At 38.8% G+C, this 24,189-nt stretch overlaps 1 protein-coding gene across 1 annotated transcript in view; it reads left to right on the top strand.

Moving 5' to 3' along the window:
• The window catches only part of SACM1L (SAC1 like phosphatidylinositide phosphatase), a 109,208-nt gene that overhangs the window by 24,093 nt on the left and 60,926 nt on the right, over positions 1–24,189 (top strand). The window contains exon 2 of the mRNA XM_036883314.2: positions 23,777–23,874. Within this exon, the coding sequence (XP_036739209.1) occupies positions 23,777–23,874 (98 nt within the window). The remainder of the gene's footprint in view (positions 1–23,776; positions 23,875–24,189) is intronic.

Here is a 24,189-nt window from a genome sequence, read left to right as displayed (position 1 = left end):
AAAATACTCTTTAAGATGGAATCCTTTCTGCATTTCACTATGTTGTTTACGGCTGGGCCTGCATGCTAAATTAGTTGCCTAGTTTACAAACTACTTAATTAGGGCCGGAAGGAGAAAAAAATAGCATATAGGTAAAGGTAAAAAAGTAAGCTGGGCCTGCATGATTAACACAACAAAGACATGGGCTATGCTGAGGTGCCTACCTTTATCTGGGAAATATTCAAACATTCCAGGCCAAATTGCTCCTGGCTTTTTGATCTTTAATAGATTAATTTTGAGTCTAAATTTTTAGTGGACTTTCTGGCCTTTTCCACTCCGCTCATATCTATTTTCCTGCCTAACATTACCAAGGCTTTGACTGGAATGTCATACCTGAGAGACACGTGCGTAAACACAGATATAAACAAGACAGCTTTAAGAACTAAGATTGACTTTATAGAGCCAATGAAGCCCCTTGGAAGAACTGGCCTGGTACCTTGCTTACAGGGTTCCAGCAGCCTTGCCAGGTGAGTAAGGAAGGTCACTTCCTGGCAGGTGCAGGAACCTCAGGAATGTCTTGGGGACCTCAAGGAGAGAGGAATTCACCCAAATCTACAGGTACTGCAGGCCCAACCTGATGGCAAGTCTGGCTTGGCTTTCTGGCCTCGAGAGGCCTTTTAAAAGTCCAATCTGAAATTCCTTATCAAAAGTTCCAGCAAAGCACATTTAAAAGATCCTATGTAATCAATTGCTCTTCTTGCTGCATTTATGCAAATAATCAAGCCAAGTGTTAATTATTTTCTTAATCCAATTAGTTCTAATAAAAATGAGGGCTATTTTAGAGGAAAGTATTGTTTCAGTAATGCAGCCTTATCTATACTAAATCCTAATACTTAGTCATTGGAATATAGACTAGATCCAGAATTGTAGTTTCCCCAAAATATCTAGCTATGATTCTCCAGCTGTTTTAGTTTTCTCCCATCATTTCAGTTAAAATTTTACTGTTTCTAGTCCTCATATTCAGCCATCTCAAGTTGCTCCAAAAAGGAAAATCCAACTCCAGATGTTGCTACCTAATCTAATAACACAATTTGTTCTATCTTGCCTATAAGCCATAAAACTGCAAATAGTAATAGAAATGGAACCCAAGAATAGAAGTGCCCGTCTTCCGAGGTCTCTCTACCCACCAGTGATGGAGACCTAACTGCACCCCTTACTGTGCCCCTCTCAGCATGAAGCAGCCAGAGCAGTTGTCGCCCCTTTTCCCTAGCAGCAGCTAGGGTCTCTATCTGTAGAGTGGGAAATGAGACAAGGACCATGAGCTTAAACAAAATAGGATGAAAGCCTCTGGAAAAAGCAAGGCAGGATATTTGCAGTCAGAGGAATGTGACTACATGCAAGGAAACCCCCTACAAAACTGTGTTAAACATTAAGCTCTAGGGTCATTCTCTAGTGAAAGCAGGTAATATTCCCCAGGTAAAGAAGAGTAGCACATGTTTTTATTATTTTAATCATTTGTAATCATGTGTAAGTTTCACTTTAGTGTGCTACAAGGACCAGGCCTATGTGCTGTCTTTCCTCCTTCAGATCTGATGAAGTGATTTGCAAACTGGGCAACTAATTTAGCATGCAGACGCAGCTGTAAACAACATAGTAAAAGGCAGGAAGAATCTTCCACCTTAAAGATAAGATTGCATTTTAACACCCAGGAATTTTAAGAAATAAGATTCTTAACTTACTCTTTAGCAAATAGAAAATACCTCAGTCCACCTTGGGGGCTGGGCAGGCGGCCTTCTGATATGCTCCTAGACCAAGATGCCAGTATCCCAGGGAGAAATCAAAGCAGTAAATTTCTTGTGTTAAGTTAATTTTTAATATTCAGGGACCACATAACAAGTTCACACCCCTAAGCCTTTTATCCGGTTCCCGATAATGGCACTTATGCATGACACACACTACACAGGCTTGCATTGTAACAGCAAGCGTAGATAGCCAGCCCGCCCCCCTTACTTAGGCCATGGTGTGGTTCTTCATTGCTTATCTATTTGCTCCACTCCTGTGGGCCCTATAGTATGGAAAAAGAATGATGAAGAAATATATAGACAAAATAATCGAGGAAAACTTGGATGGTGTAATGTTACTTATCAATCTGTTAGAGATAATGATTGTTATGATATTTATAAGGCAGTTTTGACTCAAGAAGATATTGGCAGTTATACCTGTGAGAAGTTTCAAAAGGGAACTCCTGACATGTTATATAAAAGTAGTTATGATGCCAGGTTCTTGTTTGTGGAGTCGAAGAATGAACTTAGCAAACACCCAAGGTAGGAGAGCCAGGCAGAGGCTTTTAAAGTGAGAGGAAAGAGCTCCTGGCTCACCTCAGGAGGGGGCAAGAGAGCCAGGGATGGTGTGTTGTCTAGGGGATTCATAGGCAGTTGAGGATTTTGGGGAATTGAGGGCTTAGGGTGTGGACTTGTACCACCTGCCCTGCCCTCAAGGTGGGCTGGGTTGTTGTCTGTTAGGGCTGTTTACAGTGAAGTCACGGGTTCTGCTGAGATACCCTTGTGGAACACTCAAACATTCCAGGCCAAGTTGCTCCTGGCCTTTTGACCTTTAACTGATCTCACTGAAGATGTCTATATTCCTAGTCTAGTATCTTTATCCTAGATAAAGTGTGACCTAGTGTGACCTTGACTTTGCATAATGCAGAACACAGTTTCAACAGGGACTTTACATTGTTACATTGCTTTGACTGTAAATGTCTTGCCTTGCTTTTTCCGGAGGACCTCACCCTACTCTGTCTAAGCGCATGGTCCCTGTCTCATTCCCCCTCTACAGATAGAGACCCTAGCTGCTGCTAGGGAAAGGGGGTGATGACCACTCTGGCTGCTTCATGCTGAGAAGGGGTGCAGTAAAGGGTGCAGTTAGGTCTCCATCAATGGTCAGTTGAGAGGGCCTCAGAAGATGGGCACTTCTATTCTTGGGTTCCATTTCTATTACTATCTGCAGTTTTGTGGCTTCTAGACAAGATAGAACAAATTGTGTTATTAGGTTAAGTAGTAACATCTGGAGTTGGATTTTCCATTCCGGAAGGACAAACTTGATGAGGTTAAGAATGCATGGTTGAATTTGAGAACTAGAAATTATAAAACTTTAATTGAAATGATGGGAGAAAACTAACACGTCTGGACAATCATAGCCAGATATTTTGAAGAAGCTAGAATTCTGGATCTAGTTTATGTCCCATTGACTAGTATTAGGATTTAGTATGGATAAGACTGCATTATTAAACAATACTTTTCTCTAAAATCACCCTCATTTTTATTCAAGTAACCAGATTAAGAAAATAACACTTGGCTGGCTTTATTTATTATTGGCATAAGTGCAGCAAGAAAGCAATTGATTACATAGGATCTTTTAAATGTGCTTTGCTGGAACTTTTGATAAGGAATTTCAGATTGAACTTTTAAAGGCCTCTTGAGGCCAGAAAGCCAAGCCAAACTTGCCATCAGGTTGTGCCTGCAGTACCTGTAGATTTGGGTGAATTCCTTTCTTCTTGAGGTTCCCAAGGCATTCTGAGGTTCCTGCACCTGCCAGGAAGTGACCTTCCTTACTCACCTGGTAAGGCTGCTGGAAACCCTCTAAGCAAGTTACCAGGCCAGTTTGTCCAAGGGACTTTGTTAGCTCTTTAAAGTCAATCTTAGTTCCTTAAAGCTGTCTGTTCATATCTGAGTTTATGCACTTGTCTCTCAGGTATACATTCCAGTCAAAGCCTTGGTAATGTAACCTGTGTTTTTAATTTGTCTTCTTATAAGGAAAGCATATTCTTATTGAACTTATGCAAATAAACATACTGCCATGAAATATAAAAATAGTCACTGAGAGTTTTTAAATTCTGGAGGGATCAGGTAGAAAGATAAATGTTCAGTTCTGCTTATAAAGATATTGTCATTTATTGAACTGTAGTCAGGTTAAGAGAAAAAGCTTAAAACACTTTATCAGCAACATTTGAAACAAAAAGCCACAAAATCATCTTCCTTAGTTTACTTAATCCTATGTAACCAATACCTGTTCTGCTGAAATCTAGTTCTTTACTAGTGTGAGAAACACACTCGCTGATCCATATTCATTCAATAAGTGGACATGGAGACAGTGGAGCGAGGCTTTAATAACGGTCTTGCAAGATCGGGTGTCTGGTGGGCAGGCACACCTGGGGAGTTTTGTGCCAGTGATTTATCTCCTAGTGTGCTAGTCCCTCCCCTGGTTCCTCATTGGCTGAGTACTACAGGGTTCACATTCTTCCCCAAACTTCGCCTAAGCCTGTTATATCTTTCCTTTACATTTGTCTTAATCTTATTGGTAGGTTTAAAAAACTCAAACAGGTATAGCCCAGGCCCTTATCAATTCCTGCACCCCCACTCTCAGCCTGAGCAGCTTCCACCACGTGGCCCTTTGTTAATACCTTACTGTTAAAATGTTTAAACATCCTAGTGGGAATAAATCACATTTAGGTTTTATACTCTTTCCTAACACTAGTTTAGGAGTAATAAAACAGTGACTATAAATGACAGAAGACTTACAAACAACCATGGTTAAAGATCTGATGAGAGCTTACTGTAAATAAACATACTGCCATGAAATATAAAAATAGTCACTGAGAGTTTTTAAATCCTGGAGGATCAGGTAGAGAGAAAGACATGAGGAAATTTGGATATTTCTGTAACACAAAACATTCAGCAGCAAAGTTTAGCATCATTCCCTTTGACAGTGCTTTCCAGGTAATTAAGCAGGTAACTATATATCAGATAAATAAGCCAAATTAGCCAAATAACTTTTCTCAATGAGAAAAAATTCCTCTGATATGTTCCAGGGGCCTTCTGGAAAACATCAGGATTAACTAGAGGTAAAAGCACCCTCCTGAACTTGACTTTGGGAAGCTGTAAGAAAGTTTCTTTGGCACTTGCTTAAATAGGATTATAGGTTGCCATGAAGCAATACTTATCCATTAACCAGAATGACAACAAAATACCTCAAAGGCAAAAAAAAACACAGAAGGTTACAGTTGTTAACAGAGTTCAGCTTTTAGTCCTTTTAATATTAAGATCTCATTTTCTTAAATACTCAGACAACTCATTGAGACTTAAAGCATGAGAAACTGCTTTGATAAAACAATTAGAGAACCCTTTGCAATCTTTCAACATTAGGAGCAGATGAACAGTTTAAGAAAACTTTGTCTTTTTAACTTAAAACAAAATTCTAATTTTGCTGTGTACTTGATATCAAGACTTATTTGCTTTAATTTTATATAGTATGACCACATCAATTTTCCACAAACTTTCTACAACTTCCTTTTACATTCAGAGTTCTCCCTCTTTAAATAAACAGCTGTACTTTAGGACAAAGTTACTTTCTTTTATCAAAAGACACATTCTTTAGCATGCAGAAATGTTTTCTTATTTCAGGTAGTTTTAATTAAAGTTTAAAACCATTAGGAACTTTAATTTTCAGTGAACACTGAGAGGTAGGCTATTGTAAACTGTTACACTAGCATTCTTTAGATTGACAAATTTATGAACACATTTTATAATTTCTGGAATTGTTTGCTTTACAGCACAATCTCACTAAGCACAAAATATGTCTAAACTTAGCAAAACTTTAAGATTTTAGTTTACTACAAAAATTCTCAGGCTGTAGGCAGGTATACACACTGTAACACAATTATTAAGGTGTCCACTTGTTACACTTAGTTTACTCATTCCTAACAACTATGCTAGATTACTTACAAAACCTTTACTGAACATTAGATAAAGTCAAGCCTCTAACCATTTTATTCTTAATGACTTTAGGTAAACTTAAGCAGCTGATAACCATAAGGACATGTCTGTTTCAGTTCAACTTAAATTAGCATTAATGCTTAATATTTTCTATTAGAATGTTCTGGAAGTTTTAGAATGCCCAATTTTTACAAGCGCTTGTCTTTAAATCAATTTTACTAATACCATCCGGAGGTAGAAAAATATTTTTCATTTACATGCTTAGACACACAAATATACAGATTGAGATGTAATGACTACAGTTAGCAATACTTTTCATAAAAGAACATATACACAGACAAACTGATACAAAAATTTGAGTTACTGATATCCAGTTGCCTTCTTTCCTTTTGGCTTATTTGACTAAAAGTATCTCAGTTTTCAAGAATACACTCTAAGAGCGAGCCGGTTACCTAACTGGGTTAAGGTTTAGATGGCCCCAGACTAACAGGGCCGATGAAGGCTCTGAACTGATAGGGACTGTGTGTGTCCAGGGGGCTGGAAATGAAATGCAAGTACAATTCTAGCACCAGTCATTTAAAGCCAGGCTGTATTGTAAAAGATAACTTTCTTCTGTTTCAGGGAGTCTAGTTTAAAAACCTCTCAATTTTTGAAGATAATGAACCCAATAAGTAGAATACATTTTCACCAAAAAAATTTAGAAAACTAGTTTCATTATTGTAGTAGTTCATGAGACTTTTGACTATTTTCCTTCCTTGCATTAAAATAAATTTAGCTGCATAACCTTATTATTTTGCATATTTCTCTCAGGGGCCAAGCCTCTCCATCAGAGAGTTTATATTGAGGTCAGGCTTGTGTGCAGAAGATAAGATACTTCTTTTTCAGGGTCTGGGGATCAGAATTGCTCCCAGTTCTTTAGAATGCAAGCCAGAGGCATGTTTGGCTTTAACTTGGAAGAGGAAGCTCCCACCTGGGAGAGAGAAAGACAGGTGTGCAACACCTCGTTGGCCTTTGTCTGTCTGAGGGCGTCCCCACGCCTTGGAGCCTGGGTGACAGTGGTCAGTCACCTCCTCTGCCAGGCCTACTGGATTTAACCACTCCTTACCAGCATGGCCTGCACCTTGCCTTGATTCTCTTGCCTTCCCACTCAGCAAGAGTCGCCTCGGAGCTCTGGATTTAATGGGCCCTTACCAGTGTGCTCCTACTTTACGCCTTCTGGGAGTTCTAATCTAGATCTGAGTTTTCTCTGCATGGGCTTTAGCATAGTACACTTGGGATCATTCCTTGAGAGCCCCCTGCCTGTCTGATAAGTGCAGGAACTGTGTGACCTCTCACTGCTTGAGCCTTGGTCAGAGCCACAAGCCTGTTTCGCTTCCCTGGGGGCTTCAGAAAAGGAAATGCCTAGCCCAAGGATGACTGCCTCTAAGGAAGGGAGATCAATAGAATAGAGCCATTTATATGTTGGGCTCAGAGTTCAGTTTGATTACTTCCGAGACTTCATTTACATTACACAGGAGAACGTGGTGCAGGCCTAAGAGGACTGCTTTGAATGGGGAGCAGGGGAACTTTTTTGTCAAGGCCAGAGTTAAAATTCAGAGGCTGCCACGGACATTTATGGGGGGGGGTGTCTCTACTCTTATTAAACACCAGTTTCTCCCACTGCCTGGGAATTATCCTGCTAGTCACCCACTGTAAGAAATCTGATCTGTGAGACAAGAGGTCATCTGCAACTCTCGCATAGGCAGCAGCCTAGCAGGAGGTTCACTCAGCGCCATCTGATTGATCAGTCGGAGCTGAGATCCAGGACCACTGTCTACTAGTCCGGTCTGCCCTCGGAGTCCGCAGATCAGGATAGGAAAGTAGGAAATCAGCTCAGCCACTCCCCGACATTCCTGTCCCTCTGGAAGCGAGGGATCAAGGAGCGGCAGACACCAGGAAACCTTTCACCCGAGACTTAAGACTAGTAGCCCACGTTAATCATCTTTTAAGTGGATAAAAGATGCCCAGACACATTTTATGAGATAAAGTGTACAGCATTAAGTCAGGAATAAGTGAAGCGTAGATCTCCTACCTTGTGTGATGAGCATTCGGTTCTGTGAAATTGATGAAGTTAGGAGCAAGTTAAAGACATCCCTTGCCTCACTCAGAGGCCAGGGCGGCCTGAAGAAGCAGGCTGGGAGTCAGAGAGACACTCCTCACAGACACCCAGGCAGGCTGTTGGGGTCTGATTCCAGACACGCGGCCCTTTGAGAAGCCGCTGAAGTGTGGCCTCAGCCTAGACTCTCCCAGGTGCCCACAGCCTTCCTCAGTCCCTCACATCTGAGGAGAGGCCTCTGAAAGGGAATCCTGGCCTCCACTCAGGAGAATTCCCTGGTTCCCAAGGGGGACGGGGATCCACTGAGGGAGACGCAGGGGAACCTGTTGCTTGAAACTTTGAGAACGGCCGTGGGGTCAGTCCCATTTAAGTGGCTGACGAGCACCTGATGCTATGTGCCATAGACGGCTTCCTTCTGTAAGGACAGTGAGAGAAAAGGCAGGCTCAGATGCCAATACACTCCTCTGAAGTTATCCCGGATGAGCCCCCAAAGATGATGCCGGGGTTCTTGTTTGCAGATTCAAAGAATGAACTTAGCAAACACCCAAGGTAGGAGAGCCAGGCAGAGGCTTTTATTTAGAAATAAAGTGAGAGGAAAGAGCTCCTGGCTCACTCCAGGAGGGGACAAGAGAGCCTGGGGTGGTGTGTTGTCTAGGGGATTAGGCAGTTGAGGATTTTTGGGAATTGAGGGCTTAGGGTGTGGACTTGTACCACCACCCTGCCCTCAAGGTGGGCTGGGTTGTTGTCTGTTTGTTAGGGCTGTTTACAGTGAAGTCACTGGTTCTGCTGAGATACCCTTGCGGAACACTCAAAAAATTCCAGGCGAAGTTGCTCCTGGCCTTTTGACCTTTAACTGATCTCACTGAAGATGTCTATATTCCTAGTCTAGTATCTTTATCCTAGAGAATTAGTGTGACCTTGACTTTGCATAATGCAGAACACAGTTTCAACAGGGACTTTACATTGTTACATTGCTTTGACTAAATGTCTTGCCTTGCTTTTTCCAGAGGCCCTCACCCTACTCTGTCTAAGCCCATGCTCCCTGTCTCAGTTATGTGTATTTAAATATATCACTCATTCCAGAAAATAATTTCTCCTCACCTAACTTGTTACAACTCACGAGCCAAGGATTGCACAAGTCATCTTTTTGTGTGGCAGGAGATTCCTCTATCAGTGGACTGTTGAAGACGAATTTCATAGGCAAAGGACTTCCTCTTCTGGTGTTTACTAACATATAAGGCATAAATATTACTCTTCCTCCTAAGACTCTCACTTCTGATGCTTGATTAAATTTACCTGTTAGTACTACTTTAATCACTGACTGTGTATGTTTTAATTGTACTCATGTACCCTCTTATTATAATTCTACAATCAATGTAACATGGTCTTCTGAATATAGGTTCCCAAATGGTTGGGTATTTTTGTGTAATAACAAAACGTATCAAGCCCTCTCTTCACATTATCGAGGTGTTTGTGGTGTGGGACGCATTCTTCCTCCTCTAATAGATCATCCTGGAAATAAGCACAAAAGACTTCTCCGAGCTCTGCCGTCTGATTGTGACGACAACTTGAAGCTTTTAGATCCCACCTCTGTTGCAGTTGCAGCTGCATTCATCCTGCCAGTTGCTGGACTTGTCGGTGGAATGCAAAATGAAATATCTAAGTTAGCCTGTGCATAAAGTAAGACAACGAATTTGACTGCTTCCATATTATCTGAACTCATTCAAGAGCTAGGAGAAGTGCGAATCGCAGTACTTCAAAATTGTGCTACTACAGACTGTCTGCTGTTAAAAGAACATGTGGGATGTGAACAATTTCCAGGAATGTGTTGTTTTAATTCGTCTGACTTCTCTCAAACCATTCAGAATCAACTAGGCAATATTCATAATATTATTAATAAGTTTTCACAAATGCCTGGGTTACCTAACTGGTTTTCTTGGTTTCATTCGATATGGCTGGTAATTGTAGGTCTGCTTTTGTTATGTATCTGTGCTCTTGTTCTGTTAATGTATGTATGTAATTTAATTAGTAGTTTGTTAAAACCTATACATGCTTATGTTACTCTACAAGAAGTTATGTCAAAGAAATAATCAATCTTCTCATGTTTTCTTCCTTTGCTAGTTCTATAGCTTTTCTTTTTCCTATGTAAATCCAGCCCTTTACTAGAATTCATGCCTCATACTTAAAATTACTGTGTATAATAATCCTTCCAGCTGGTAAAGATACTTCAAGACAAGTGCTAGGCATAGAAGCCACAGGGCATAAATCTGCAAAGAAGTAAAAAGCAAACGTTTTCAAAGAATATTGCTTCTCTCTCACTTACCAACTTTACATCTCCCTATATGGCCCCGAAAGATGGCTGGTTAGCCAGAGATGGGTAAGATTCCTCAAGGGAGGAACAACCTAAAACAGGCACAGTCGCAGAGGGGCCATCAGATGAGAGAGGTGAGGCTTAGAACCTCACCCCCCCAGCTTTGAGAGAAATCTCCTGTACTCATGGCTGTTTTGTCACCCTTGTCTAGCTCGGATCAATACCTAGTCTATAGGCACAGACGTGACTGCCTACACTTGCCTTCCTACTGCACTCAACTCTATTTTCCATCATTATTTTGCATCATGAGATTTAAAAGATGGATTATCTTTTATGAAAAGGTAAACTGTGTTAAAAAGCTTTCTGTTAGAAACTGTACTCTTTATTATGTCTACCTACTACTTAAACATTTCATTAAAAAAATTAGGGGGATGATAAAGGAGCCATGAATACAATGGGGAAATGACAGTCTCTTCAACAGCTGGTATTGGCAAAACTGGACAGCTACATGTAAGAGAATGAAACTGGATCACTGTCTAACCCCATACACAAAAGTAAATTCAAAATGGATCAAAGACTCGAACGTAAGTCATGAAACCATAAAACTCTTAGAAAAAAACTAGGCAAAAATCTCTTGGACATAAACATGAGCGAATTCTTCATGAACATATCTCCCCGGGCAGGGGAAACAAAAGCAAAAATGAGCAAGTGGGACTACATCAAGCTGAAAAGCTTCTGTACAGCAAAGGGCACCATCAATAGAACAGAAAGGTATCCTACAGTATGGGAGAATATATTCATAAATGACAGATCCAATAAAGGGTTGACATCCAAAGTACATAAAGAGCTCACACACCTCAACAAACAAAAAGCAAATAATCCAATTAAAAAATGGGCAGAGGAGCTGAACAGACAGTTCTCTAAGGAAGAAATTCAGATGGCCAACAGACACATGAAAAGATGCTGCACATCGCTTGTCATCAGAGAAATGCAAATTAAAACCACAATGAGATATCACTTCACACCACTAAGGATGGCTACCATCCAAAAGACAAACTACAACAGATGTTGGCAAGGTTGTGGAGAAAGGGGAACCCTGCTACACTGCTGGTGGGAATGTAAATTAGTTCAACCACTATGGAAAGCAGTATGGAGGTTCCTCAAAAAGCTCAAAATAGAAATACCATTTGACCCAGGAATTCTACTTTTAGGAATTTACCCTAAGAATGCAGCAGTACAGTTTGAAAAAGACAGATGCACCCCTACGTTTATCGCAGCACTATTAACCATAGCCAAGAAATGGAAGCAACCTAAATGTCCATCAGTAGATGAATGGATAAAGAAGAGGTGGTACATATACACAATGGAATATTATTCAGCAATAAGAAGAAAACAAATCCTACCATTTGCAACAGCATGGATGGAGCTAGAGGGTATTATGCTCAGTGAAATAAGCCAGGCGGAGAAAGACAAATACCAAATGATTTCACTCATCTGTGGAGTATAAGAACAAAGAAAAACTGAAGGAACAAAACAGCAGCAGAGTCATAGAACCCAAGAATGGACTAACAGTTACCAAAGGGTAAGGGACTGGGGAGGATGGGTGGGAAGGGAGGGATAAGGGGGGGGAAGAAAGGGGGCATTACAATTAGCATGTATAATGTGGGGCCGGGTACAAGGCGGGCTCTACAATACAGAGAAGATAAGTAGTGATTTTACAGCATCTTACGCTGATGGACAGTGACTGTGAAGGGGTATGTGGGGGAGACTTGGTGAAGGGGGGAGGCTAGTAAACATAATGTTCTTCATGTAATTGTAGATTAATGATACAAAAAAAAAAGAAAAAAGTGATAAATTAATAAAGAAAAATAAGGGGGAAATGTGGGATTAATATAGAAATCAAATGTATAATCATATATGACTTGATTACTTTTCCTGTAATTCCTGATACGTGATTAAGAACAGATCAAACAAGACCAGAACAGTTTCTGTGACCTAATCACCCTTGCTGTTGTTTCAATACCATGTAAGACGTTGCGCCCTAGGAGACTGGAGACTGCCGAGGATTAAGTTTAGAGTTAGTTAGTGATTGTGTATTAAGCCCCCCCCACAGAACTCTATTGTTGTTAACATTTATTTGCTCAATAGATATGAAGGGTGCCCTTTCAGCACCACTCTTGCGCGGTTAAGCCTCGAGTCCCCTGGCTGGTTCTTTCAGATTTTTGGTATCTCATCGTGTCTCCCCCCTTGTTTGCGGGTCAGAAGCAGCGGGGGGGACCGACAAATTCTTAAGCCATTTTCAGTAACATTCTCAGAATAGCCTTGTGACAGCACCAGCAACTTAGATTCTAGTAGCATCTCTCTGAGAGGTCAGATTCAGTGAAAGTCCCAGAGCCCTTGGGCTAGAACTCTCTACCTTTGATCCAGTTAATCTCATTTTTGATTTTGTATTTTAACATGTTTTTTTAATTTAATTTTCATTTTAATCTAACACATGTATATAGTTTAAAAGTCAACAGTGCACAGAGCCTATAATAAAAGAGAGTTTCTGCATTTCCACTGTTCAGAAACATATACTTTCTTCCAATTTTTTAAGCAGTTTCTTCTGGTATTTCACTGCTTTTCAAAACAACATTCTTTTACTGCCATTTCCTGATTTTCTTCAGTTTTAGTAATATGATGACTTCTTCAGAAAATAAGAATTTACGTTTCATTCCTATCTTTTCCTCTCCTCTCCCCTCAATATAGTTACAGATACTCAGTATTTTCATTGTTAGGGTTTTTTAGATGTGGTTCATATGAAGTCAGTAGTATATATAATTACATTTCCTTATAAAAAATTTTGCTTTTCCTGGAATTAAATAGTGCCTTTTATTTGCTTGACTTAACATGCTTATTGCTAATTAATCTTTAGTCTCTATGATAGTAATAAAATGCCTTTCAAACATGTCAGGCAACTATCAGTTCATTCTCCTCTGAGACTTAATCTCTGGGAGCCTTCTATCCCTCTGCTGTAGGCCTTTTGCATAGCTGTTGTCTTGGAACCTCCCTTCACAAAGTCATGAGAATTTCCTTCACCTTTCTCCTGTTTGGGATTCCAAGTCTAACTGTTGAGTCACTCCAGTTTGATGAAGCAAACTTCTCTTTTTTAGAAAGGATGAAAGAGGTATCTTTTGAGTTGTCCATCTGAAAATGTTTTCATTCTCTCCTCACACCTGTTTCATAGTGTGGCTAAGTATAGAATTCTCAGTGTGAAATTATTGGCCTTCAGAATTTTAAAGACCTTGTTGAATAGGCCAGTGTGTTGCTATTAAATATTTCAATGCTTCTTTGTTTTGATTTTTCTTCTCTGAAAGGCTTAGGATTGTCTCTGAATGGTGTTTGAAGTTTTATGCTCACTGTGCCTGTGCGTGTATGTGTTTTCCATTTAGTGGGCCTTTTCCATCTGGAAACTTGTACTTTGGTTTGTGTTGTTTTGGGTTTTTGTTTTTCACTATTTTTTTGACATATTTTCTTTACTTTTTTTTCTTGTGTGCTCCTCTGTAATTCCTGCTACTCTGTAATTCCTGCTAAATGACTGTTGAACATCCTGGAACTAGCCCCTTTCTCTTCCTCCTGGCCTTTTTTCTCTCTTCCCCTCCCTCCCTTCTTCCCCTTCTCCCCTTCCTTCCTATACTTATCTTTTACAGCTCTTATCTTTTTACTCTGTTCTCAAGGAGAGATCTTCGGTTTTATCTTCCGATCCCTCTGTTGAATATTCATACTATTATTTCTGCTGTCAGTCCAAGAATGTGTTCCTGCTTTCTGAATGTTCTTTTTCTTGTTTTAAGACTCCAATGTCTTTTCTCTGAAGCCATCAGTTATAAATGTGTTTTGAAGTTTTTTAAATTCTATTCTCAGCATAGTTTGTTTATCTGAAGTTATTTTCTGTTTATTGTGGTCTCTGTCTTCTGTGATGAAGTTTTTCTTAAATATCTGGTGGTCTTTGGTCATTTCATGTTTAAGAATGAGGTACTAAAAAATTGGAAGGTCTGTTTGTGGGTCAGGACTTGTCAACTAGTGGTCTTTACTGTAGGTTGTGCAGGAACTCAGCTCTTGGATTGGTGGGAGAAGGCACAAAATGTCAGCAGTTGCAGGTCTTTTGGGCCAGTAAGTTTCTTCAGAGACGGTATTCAGTGGAAGTGTGGCCACCAGAATTCTGGGAACTTGGCAGAGGAAGAGGTTGAATTGTTTTCCCAGTCTGGGCAGACCTTCTCTGTGTCTCCTGATTTTGCCTGGGGTTGGGAATCCAGAGCTTCTGTTGACTTGCTCAAAGCATTAAATCCCAGGATCAGGGAGGGCAGGCTCATGGACGCTCTATTTGGTTGGGGATCTATCTGACTGTTCCTCACACAGACTTTGAGCTGCCTTATACCTCACCTCACCCCCTACTCAAGTCATTATCCTTTCCCTCTACTTCTTGAGGCTTTTCAGCATTTTGCTGCTGTAATCTGCTTACTTTGTAGTCAGTTAGATTCTGTAGTAACTTAGTAATTAGCCCTTTTCCAAGCACTTTTCCTCTTGCAAACCTGAGTTTGAATGATTCGTTATCTGCCCCACAGCCTGGACCCACTTAATTGTACTCCCCAGATTCCATCTTCTGGAACAATACTAAAGCTTTTTTTTGTGGAGGTTTTCACTCTTGGAAATTCATCTCATTCTACTTCAATTAAAATTTTAATTTGTTGATCTCATTTCAAACAGTCTATCCAGACTGGAAATGTTATATTTTGTATATATCTCATCCTATAAAAGAAATTTCAGTTCCTAACTTTATAATTTTAAGGACATAATGTAGTCATTTACTTTGACTTCTTATTAGGACTGTAACAATTAGTAAAGGCCTAGTTCTATAGCTGTATTTTTTTTTTTTGGTATATGATTTAAAGTCTTAATCCAAGTTGTTTGTATTTTATCAGTGTTCCCACTCCCTTCCAAATCAGTTTAAACTTAAATGCCAAGTTGGGAAAAACTTTTTAATAGTTTATATAGACACATTTTTTAGTCCATATATATTAAAAAATATTTTATGTAATTATATATTAAAATTTTATTGAGACTTTTCTGCTCTTACAAACTTTTGGTTTTACAATAAATACTTGATTACAGACCAAAAGGTATCTTACTAGGTTGCATACCAAAACTTTTATATGGAAATACGTATGACTTTTTAATTCATTGATTTTATTCAAATAATTTGTTTTCATTTTAGAGGTTTTACAGGTGAGAAGTTTAAATAGATTTATATAGATAAAAATAAAATGTAGGAGGGTGAGCTACTGAAGGAAGTCAGTATACATTTCTCTATTGGCTGTTTACTTAGATACAAACTGTTTTTGTGCATTGTATTAAAAAGTGGAGGAATTTGATTTCTAAGATTACAGGTTGATTGATCATCTTTTTATATTAAGAATAACATTAGTTATAAAAGATGTAATACACTACTCTTATAGAAGTAAATTGTACTGTCTTCCCAAATACAGCTGTCAACTAAGAAGAATACAGAGGCCTCTCAGCAATATAATATGAAGACAATGCGTGTATTAAAGCCATGGACTTGCTCTGTGATCAAAACTATAGCCTTCCTTAAACTTTATCTAGAGCCTGTTAACTTTGTTTCAGGTGTAAAACTTAAAGCAACTTAGTAGAAGCATAAGTGATGGCTTTTCAAGACAATAAAGACAGCAGAAGAGTCAAAGAACAAAGCCCTGTGGTCTGAGGGCATTTAGTAAATAATGCCACTGTTTTATGGGGTCTCTTCTTAGTGCTGGACTTACATGTATATTGTCTCATTTACCCTTACCTATCACACACTTCTTAGTGGAGAGAAAACTGCTGGGAAGTTCAGTACTTGTCCAGGGACTCATGATATCAAGCATGAAGTTGGTATTCAACCAAATCTGTAAGAGTTTAAAACCTGTAATCTTCACCATACTGCATTCCTAGAATTTGAAGTCATCATCTTTTGGCAGGATGGCATAAAAAGTGCTGTATTCAAAATATACCCAAGTCAGTCAAGAAAGCATTCTTAACTTATACTTAGATTGAGAAATAAGGGAAACCTTGGTTTAATACATTTCAAATTAAAGACTTTACATTACAAATGGTTTTTAAAAAGTTTCAGCACTTAGAAACTCGAAACCCAGGTGTTGAAAATTCAGAGAAGCGCTTCATTCCTTAGTGCTCAGAAGATAAGCATATTTGTGGATATATTTTGGCCAGTGTTTAAAGGTTATTTTATTCTACGGGGGATTTGATCACTATTAGTTTTCTATTGTTGCTGTACCAAATTACCATAAACTTAAAGACTTAAAACAACACAAATGTGTTATCTCATACAGTTTCTGCAGGTCAGAATTCCAGTATGAGTTTCACTGGGCTAAAATCAAGGTGTCAGCAGGGCTGCTTTCCATACTGGAGGCTCTGGAGAAGAATCTGCCCGACAGGCTCATTCAGGGCTTGGCCGAGTCCAGTGTCTGTGGCTGTGGGACCAAGGCCCTGTTCCTTTGCTGGCCATCAGCAGGGGACCACCATTAGTCTCTGGAGCCCCCCTCTTCTGTCCTTGTATATGGCTCCAACATGTCAGGAGCCATCAATGTCTTGGCAAATCCTTCTCCTCCTCCTCCTGCTGTTTCTCTGGACTTTTATGTCATCTTCTGTGATTAACGGCTCCTGTCATTACCTTGGGACCACCCTGACAGTCCAAGATAATCTCCCTATTTTAAGTCCAGTTGATTAGTGGTCCTAATTGCATCGACAGGGCAATACCTAGATGGGATGAAAAATCAGGAGATGGGAATCTTGGGGGCACATTTTTGGAATTCTGCCCACTACAGTCATTTCTACAATAAAACTCTTAATTTTCAGCTCATTCAGTCCATAGTTTGTTTTAACTTTTAGCTATGCAAAGTAAAAACGATGGAAGAAGTAATAGGGTGTAGCCAAACATCTAATCCTGTCTTTTTAAAGCTAATGCCGTCTTTTGTACTAAGTTTCTTTCTTGTTCTAGGCTTATATATTTACAAATAAATCAAGAAAGACATCCATTCATTATATTTTCACATTTTTTATTCTGGAACGTTTATCTTTGATATATAGACAGAGCTCTGTTTTACATAGTCTTGATATTTTGGGTTAGGATTTACTCCTGATAGGAAACTGGTTTCTTACTTTGGAATGTAGCCTTTTCTTAGAGTTGTTTTTGTCAATCTGATTTGAAGAATATATTTCTTGTAAACATGCAGATTTACATTGGTGTGAATTCTGTTTGAATATGTTGGAATATAAATACTTCAGATTGTTACATATTATGAAGTTAGGAATTAGGATGAGGAAGGCAGATCTTTCATTGTAATTCTGGGACCAAAATGTGAAACTGAGGTATTTTTACTTTTTAGAATAGCATTAGTGGAATAATTACACCTATTTACACATATATAATAAAATTATCAGCTCAGTACACTGGAGGATAGATAATGAATTAAAGCAAAACTATATGGCTGATAAGTTGCTGTTCATGTATCCCAGTTTTATACCTTCTGTTGTACAGCTATCATTTCTTTAAAGCATGAATTGAAACCTTTCTGATCCTGTGTTCTTGGTCCTGTCATGGAAATTTGTAACTTTTCTCTCTGCTCTCTTAAAAGATTCATAGCAATTAGACAAAACAAAGAAATACAAGGATTCCAGATTGGTAAAGAAGAAGTTAAACTGTCACTATTTGCAGATGACATGATATTGTACATAAAAAACCCTAAAAACTCCACTCCAAAACTACTAGAACTAATATTGGAATTCAGCAAAGTTGCAGGATACAAAATTAACACACAGAAATCTGTGGCTTTCCTATACACTAACAATGAACTAATAGAAAGAGAAATCAGGAAAACAATTTCATTCATAAAAGCATCAAAAAGAATAAAATACCTAGGAATAAACCTAACCAAGGAAATGAAAGACTTATGCCCTGAAAACTATAAGACACTCTTAAGAGAAATTAAAGAGGACACTAACAAATGGAAGCCCATCCTGAAAGGGCAAGCTCCCAGATTCTATTTCAGCCAATTGGGACCCAGATCCTATCTCAGCCAATCGGGACCTGGATCCTATTTCACCCAATCGGAGCTTGGTCTCTCGCCACTCCAGTCAGCAAAGAGCTCACCCACCACCCTTAGACCCTGCCAATTGTCCACAGCCACGACCTTTCACCCCACCAACTACCCCTAGATCCAGCCAGTCAGCCAGAGCCACGACCATCACCCCACCAACTGCCCTAGAACCCCATAAAACCTTTGTAGTATTGAAACTCGCTCTCTTTCTCTGGCATCTTGCCACTGCGTTGGCGTAGATGAGAGATTGAGCTCGAGCTAGCTCGAATAAAGGCTCTTGGCTTTTGCATCAGTGTTGGCTCCTTGGTGGTCTTCTGGGATTCGTGACTTTGGGCACAACAATCCCATGCTCCTGGCTAGGAAGAATTAATGTCGCCAAAATGGCCATCCTGCCCAAAGCAATATACAGATTTGATGCAATCCCTATCAAATTACCAACAGCATTCTTCAATGAACTAGAACAAATAGTTCAAAAATTCATATGGAAACACCAAAGACCCCGAATAGCCAAAGCAATCCTGAGAAGGAAGAATAAAGTGGAGGGGATCTCACTCCCCAACTTCAAGCTCTACTACAAAGCCACAGTAATCAAGACAATTTGGTACTGGCAGAAGAACAGAGCCACAGACCAGTGGATCAGAATAGAGACTCCAGAAATTAACCCAAACATATATGGTCAGTTAATATTCGATAAAAGAGCCATGGACATACAATGGGGAAATGACAGTCTCTTCAACAGATGGTGCTGGCAAAACTGGACAGCTACATGTAAGAGAATGAAACTGGATCACTGTCTAACCCCATACACAAAAGTAAATTCAAAATGGATCAAAGACTCGAACGTAAGTCATGAAACCATAAAACTCTTAGAAAAAAACTAGGCAAAAATCTCTTGGACATAAACATGAGCGAATTCTTCATGAACATATCTCCCCGGGCAGGGGAAACAAAAGCAAAAATGAGCAAGTGGGACTACATCAAGCTGAAAAGCTTCTGTACAGCAAAGGGCACCATCAATAGAACAGAAAGGTATCCTACAGTATGGGAGAATATATTCATAAATGACAGATCCAATAAAGGGTTGACATCCAAAGTACATAAAGAGCTCACACACCTCAACAAACAAAAAGCAAATAATCCAATTAAAAAATGGGCAGAGGAGCTGAACAGACAGTTCTCTAAGGAAGAAATTCAGATGGCCAACAGACACATGAAAAGATGCTGCACATCGCTTGTCATCAGAGAAATGCAAATTAAAACCACAATGAGATATCACTTCACACCACTAAGGATGGCTACCATCCAAAAGACAAACTACAACAGATGTTGGCAAGGTTGTGGAGAAAGGGGAACCCTGCTACACTGCTGGTGGGAATGTAAATTAGTTCAACCACTATGGAAAGCAGTATGGAGGTTCCTCAAAAAGCTCAAAATAGAAATACCATTTGACCCAGGAATTCTACTTTTAGGAATTTACCCTAAGAATGCAGCAGCCCAGTTTGAAAAAGACAGATGCACCCCTACGTTTATTGCAGCACTATTTACCATAGCCAAGAAATGGAAGCAACCTAAATGTCCATCAGTAGATGAATGGATAAAGAAGAGGTGGTACATATACACAATGGAATATTATTCAGCCATAAGAAGAAAACAGATCCTACCATTTGCAACGACATGGATGGAGCTAGAGGGTATTATGCTCAGTGAAATAAGCCAGGCAGAGAGGACAAGTACCAAATGATCTCACTCATATGTGGAGTATAAGAACAAAGAAAAACTGAAGGAACAAAACAGCAGCAGAGTCACAGAACCCAAGAATGGACTGGCAGTTACCAGAGGGAAAGGGACTGGGGAGGATGGGTGGGAAGGGAGGGATAAGGGGTAGGGAGAAAGGGGGCATTACAATTAGCGTGTATAGTGTTGTGCGGGGGTACGTACGGGGAGGGCTGTGCAACACAGAGAAGACAGGTGGTGATTATACAGCATCTTGCTATGCTGATGGACAGTGACTGGTGGGGTGTTGGGGGGGACTTTGTAAGGGGAGGAGCCCAGTGAACATTGTGTTCTTCATGTAATTGTAGATTAATGATACCAAAATTAAAAATAATAATAATTTAAAAAAAAGATTGATATCAGAGAAAGCCCTAATATTTCTGAATCATTTTATTCTTTGTAAAAGTACTTCATAAATGCTCATTGGATTCTCTCAGTTCTGTGGGGTGTTAGGGTAAGCATTCTCATCCCCAGGCCTAATGAAGGGCAGAGAAGTCTCTTTATTCACAGCTGTGCCAGGGGCTTTCACATCTTGTTTCATTTATTCCTCTAGAGAGTTGATCACACCCCCACTCCACCCCCGATCTCCCTTCATGCTTTTATTTTTTCATAGTGTTTACCACTGTCTGAAATCACTGAATTACTTCCTTGAACATTGATTGTCTTTGCTATTAGAATGTAAGTTCTGTCATCCAGGGACTTGTACCACTAGTAACTAGAACAGAGCCTGGCATGGGAGTAGGCAATCATAACTTTGCCAGCATTACGTACCTAGAAATGAGAAAAATCAGCATTAGAGCCTCTGTACTTTTTTTATTATAAATTTTAGAAAACATTTATTGTACATCTCATTTTAATTTTTAGTTTGAAATTTTCTTTTTAAAAATTGCTGTGTCAAAGTACATACAGTCAAATGCATAGGTCTTAGTGTACATGAGTTTTGACATGCTTATACACTTAAGTAAACATTTGCTAGATCAGGATATCAAAGATTCTCACTAATTTTTTCCCCTTCACCTTTGAGAACCCCTGTATTTTTTATTACAAGTCTTGGTCTTTTCAGTGGAAGCACTCCTAATGCAGTTCTTACAATTTGCTGTAGTGGTCTGATAAGAGGTTTATGGTCAGTTATGTGAGCTTTAAGTTTTGATTTCCCACATAAATAAGGCCTACATGTGTTTATTGATTGACTGTGATCCTGGATGGTTGCTTGGGCATTACTGGGACTAGAACAAATCATTGGTAGGTAGTTGACTTAACACTAAAGCAGCATTGGTAATGAACTGTTTTCTATCAATGTTATATTCATTATTTAAAAAAAAAAAGATAGTCTTTGTTATTCATCTGAACCTTGTAAGAAGAACTCATGGCATTTCTTAGGACATTAGAGGTGGGAGAGGATGTTCAGTGATAGCACCAGCCATTGCAGGAAATCATTTCACCTGACTTTTTCAGGATGTAAGCCTATTTAAGCCCCAGAGAATGCAGTGGGTCATCTCCTGCTGCATGCTTAATACCGCATTTAAGAGTGTGGGGTGTGGGGCTATGGAGGGACTCTAAAGAGGAAAGCTTGTCAAAATGCCAAGTGATTTCAAGAGAACACTTTTTTCAAAAACTTTTATAATGGAGTCTTGTTTTTTAGATCTGCTTTTTATTTAAAAAATTATTTTCTATTATTTGCTTTTTATCTATTACCTACCTTCTAGTCCCTAGTGCTTGTGTAATGCTTAGCACATGATAGCTTTTTAGTCAGTTTATTAACTTACTTTAGAGTATGACTTTGGCTTGCATGAAACTTCTTCTGCAGATGTGGACTAATGTTGAATTTTTTTTTTTTTTAAATAAAGACTAGAGGTAACTACCCTATAATTAGATTTTCTGGAAGTTTGCTTTCTTTCACTTTGTTTCAGGACACATCACTTTGTTTTCTTTTATAGCTTTATCGAAGTATAGTTGACATACAATAAACTATACATATTTAAAGTGTATAGTTTGGTAACTTTTGACATATTTTTATACCTGTGAAACCATTACCAGTATCAAGATAGTGAATGCATCCACTACCCTAGAAAGTTTCCTTTTGCCTATAATCTTCCCCTTTTCTTCCTCCCTGCACAATTAAACATGTAGATACCATATGATCCAGCCATTCCACTTCTAGGTAGTCACCCAGGAGAAGGGGATGCATATGTCTGCCTAAGACTTGTACATAGTATCTTCATTTGTATCTCCTGAACTGGAAACAACTCAAATGTCCATCAACAAGTGAATGGATAAACAAATTGTGATATATCCACAGGATGGAATTCTATTCAGCAATAAAAAGGAATGAACTGTTACAGATTTGGCTTCTTTGTTGCATTTTGCTTGATTGGCATTAATACTGATTTTCATTCCCTTAGCATACCCTGCCCCCAACTTCCCATGGGCAAAACTAGCCTAATATTAAGATAGTAGTTAGAGATGAGCCATAAAAAGATGTTAAGTTACATTTAGATAATTAAGGGTTGATTATTCTGAGAGAAATGGTTAATAGTTTGTTCTGCTATAGGATTTATTTCTGTAACACCAAATAGCTTATACATGATTAGTAAATAAATGATGTTAGTGATGGGTGTGTGGTTTTGTGTTATATTTTTCATGGTCAGGGGAATAGAATAGAGGGAGTAGAATTAAACACGAAAGGAGAAAAAAGACCTCAGACTGGCTGCTGCACAAATTCAAGTGTGGTTTAAAAACAGTGAAGATTAGTTCTGGAGAACAAGTAAACTAGTTCCCTGACCATCATGGGTCAGCTCCTGGAAGGTTGTACTTCCTCCTGTACTTACCTTAGCAGCAGACTCAGTCTGTCTTGTTTTTGCTGCTTCAAGTCTGCATTTTCACTATTGTTTCTGTTAAAAGTATGCCAGGAGGCAGTCCCTAACCTCACTTAAATTGCTTGCCTGAGTTAATCTAAGTTATCTTCTTCCTCGAGGAACCAACTGTTGTTGGACTCTGGTTACAAAGTTGTAACAGTAGTGGATCCTAACTCTACATTTACCCTTTTTATATGTTATTTTGCTGAATGAGTTTTTTTTTCTCATTTTTCTATTTGACATTCTGACAACAAAAACATCTAAGTGTTAAAGTTATTTTAAACAATTTCCTAGAAATGTTTTATTAAAAATCTGTTTCTTTGTATTTTTAGCTTACAACTTGCTTACTTTGTGTCACATGTTATTTTTTGTGCTTTATCAAAGATTAGCTCATTTTACCTTTACAACAGTGATGAGTCTGGTGTTGCCCTTATTTTACGGATAAGAGGACTGAGGTTCCAGGAGGCTGAATAACTTGCCCAATGTCACACTGCACAAGTGTCTGCTTCTGTAGACTGCTCCTATTTTGCAGCATTGCCTTCTGTGCCATATTGAATATAATATTTAGAATATTTTAGAATATTAGAATAATTAGAATTTATTAGATTTTCTTTTGTAGGTCAAATTGCTGCTTTTACAAAGCAAATTAAGACCTTGTTAGTATTAAATAGACAACTGAAAAAAGTTGCAGTGAGTGCATGAGGACAGCATAAGAGTTCATCTATTCAGAAGCTGGAAAATGATGTAAAATGTAAAACACTGCTGAAATGGTTATAACATGATTTCTTAGAAATCTTTGTTTCATTTGGTTTAGTTGTTTATGGATTCAAATTTCTTCTTAGGCATATCACACCTGAAAAGTTTTACGTGGAAGCTTGTGATGATGGAGCGGATGATGTACTTATCATTGACCGTGTGTCAACAGAAGTTACCCTCTCAGGTACTTTATAGCCAGACTTAGAAGTGTCTGAGAAAGATTTTATACCTGAGTTGTGATGATTAAAACAAATTAAAGATATGTCAGTTTGTGGATCGCTGAATGTCTTCTCACATAATTTTAATTCTTGTTATCCTCATTGGTTTTTATGCATTAATTTTATGCTTTCTCCTTTTTGAAAAGGAGAAATGATCTTAAAAGTTTTACTATCTGTAAGGATTTAAAAACAAACTTTTTTTTTTTTGTTACTTGTCTGCACGCTAACAGGATTAGTGATGTTGATGCCAAATTCCTTTCTAGCTATAAGATTTCAGGTAT

The sequence above is a fragment of the Manis pentadactyla genome, chromosome 1, assembly GCF_030020395.1.
Source record: "Manis pentadactyla isolate mManPen7 chromosome 1, mManPen7.hap1, whole genome shotgun sequence".
In the NCBI taxonomy this organism is placed as follows: Eukaryota; Metazoa; Chordata; class Mammalia; order Pholidota; family Manidae; genus Manis; species Manis pentadactyla.
Note: the sequence above shows the minus strand (reverse complement) of the source record. Positions and strands in the feature narration are given on the sequence as shown.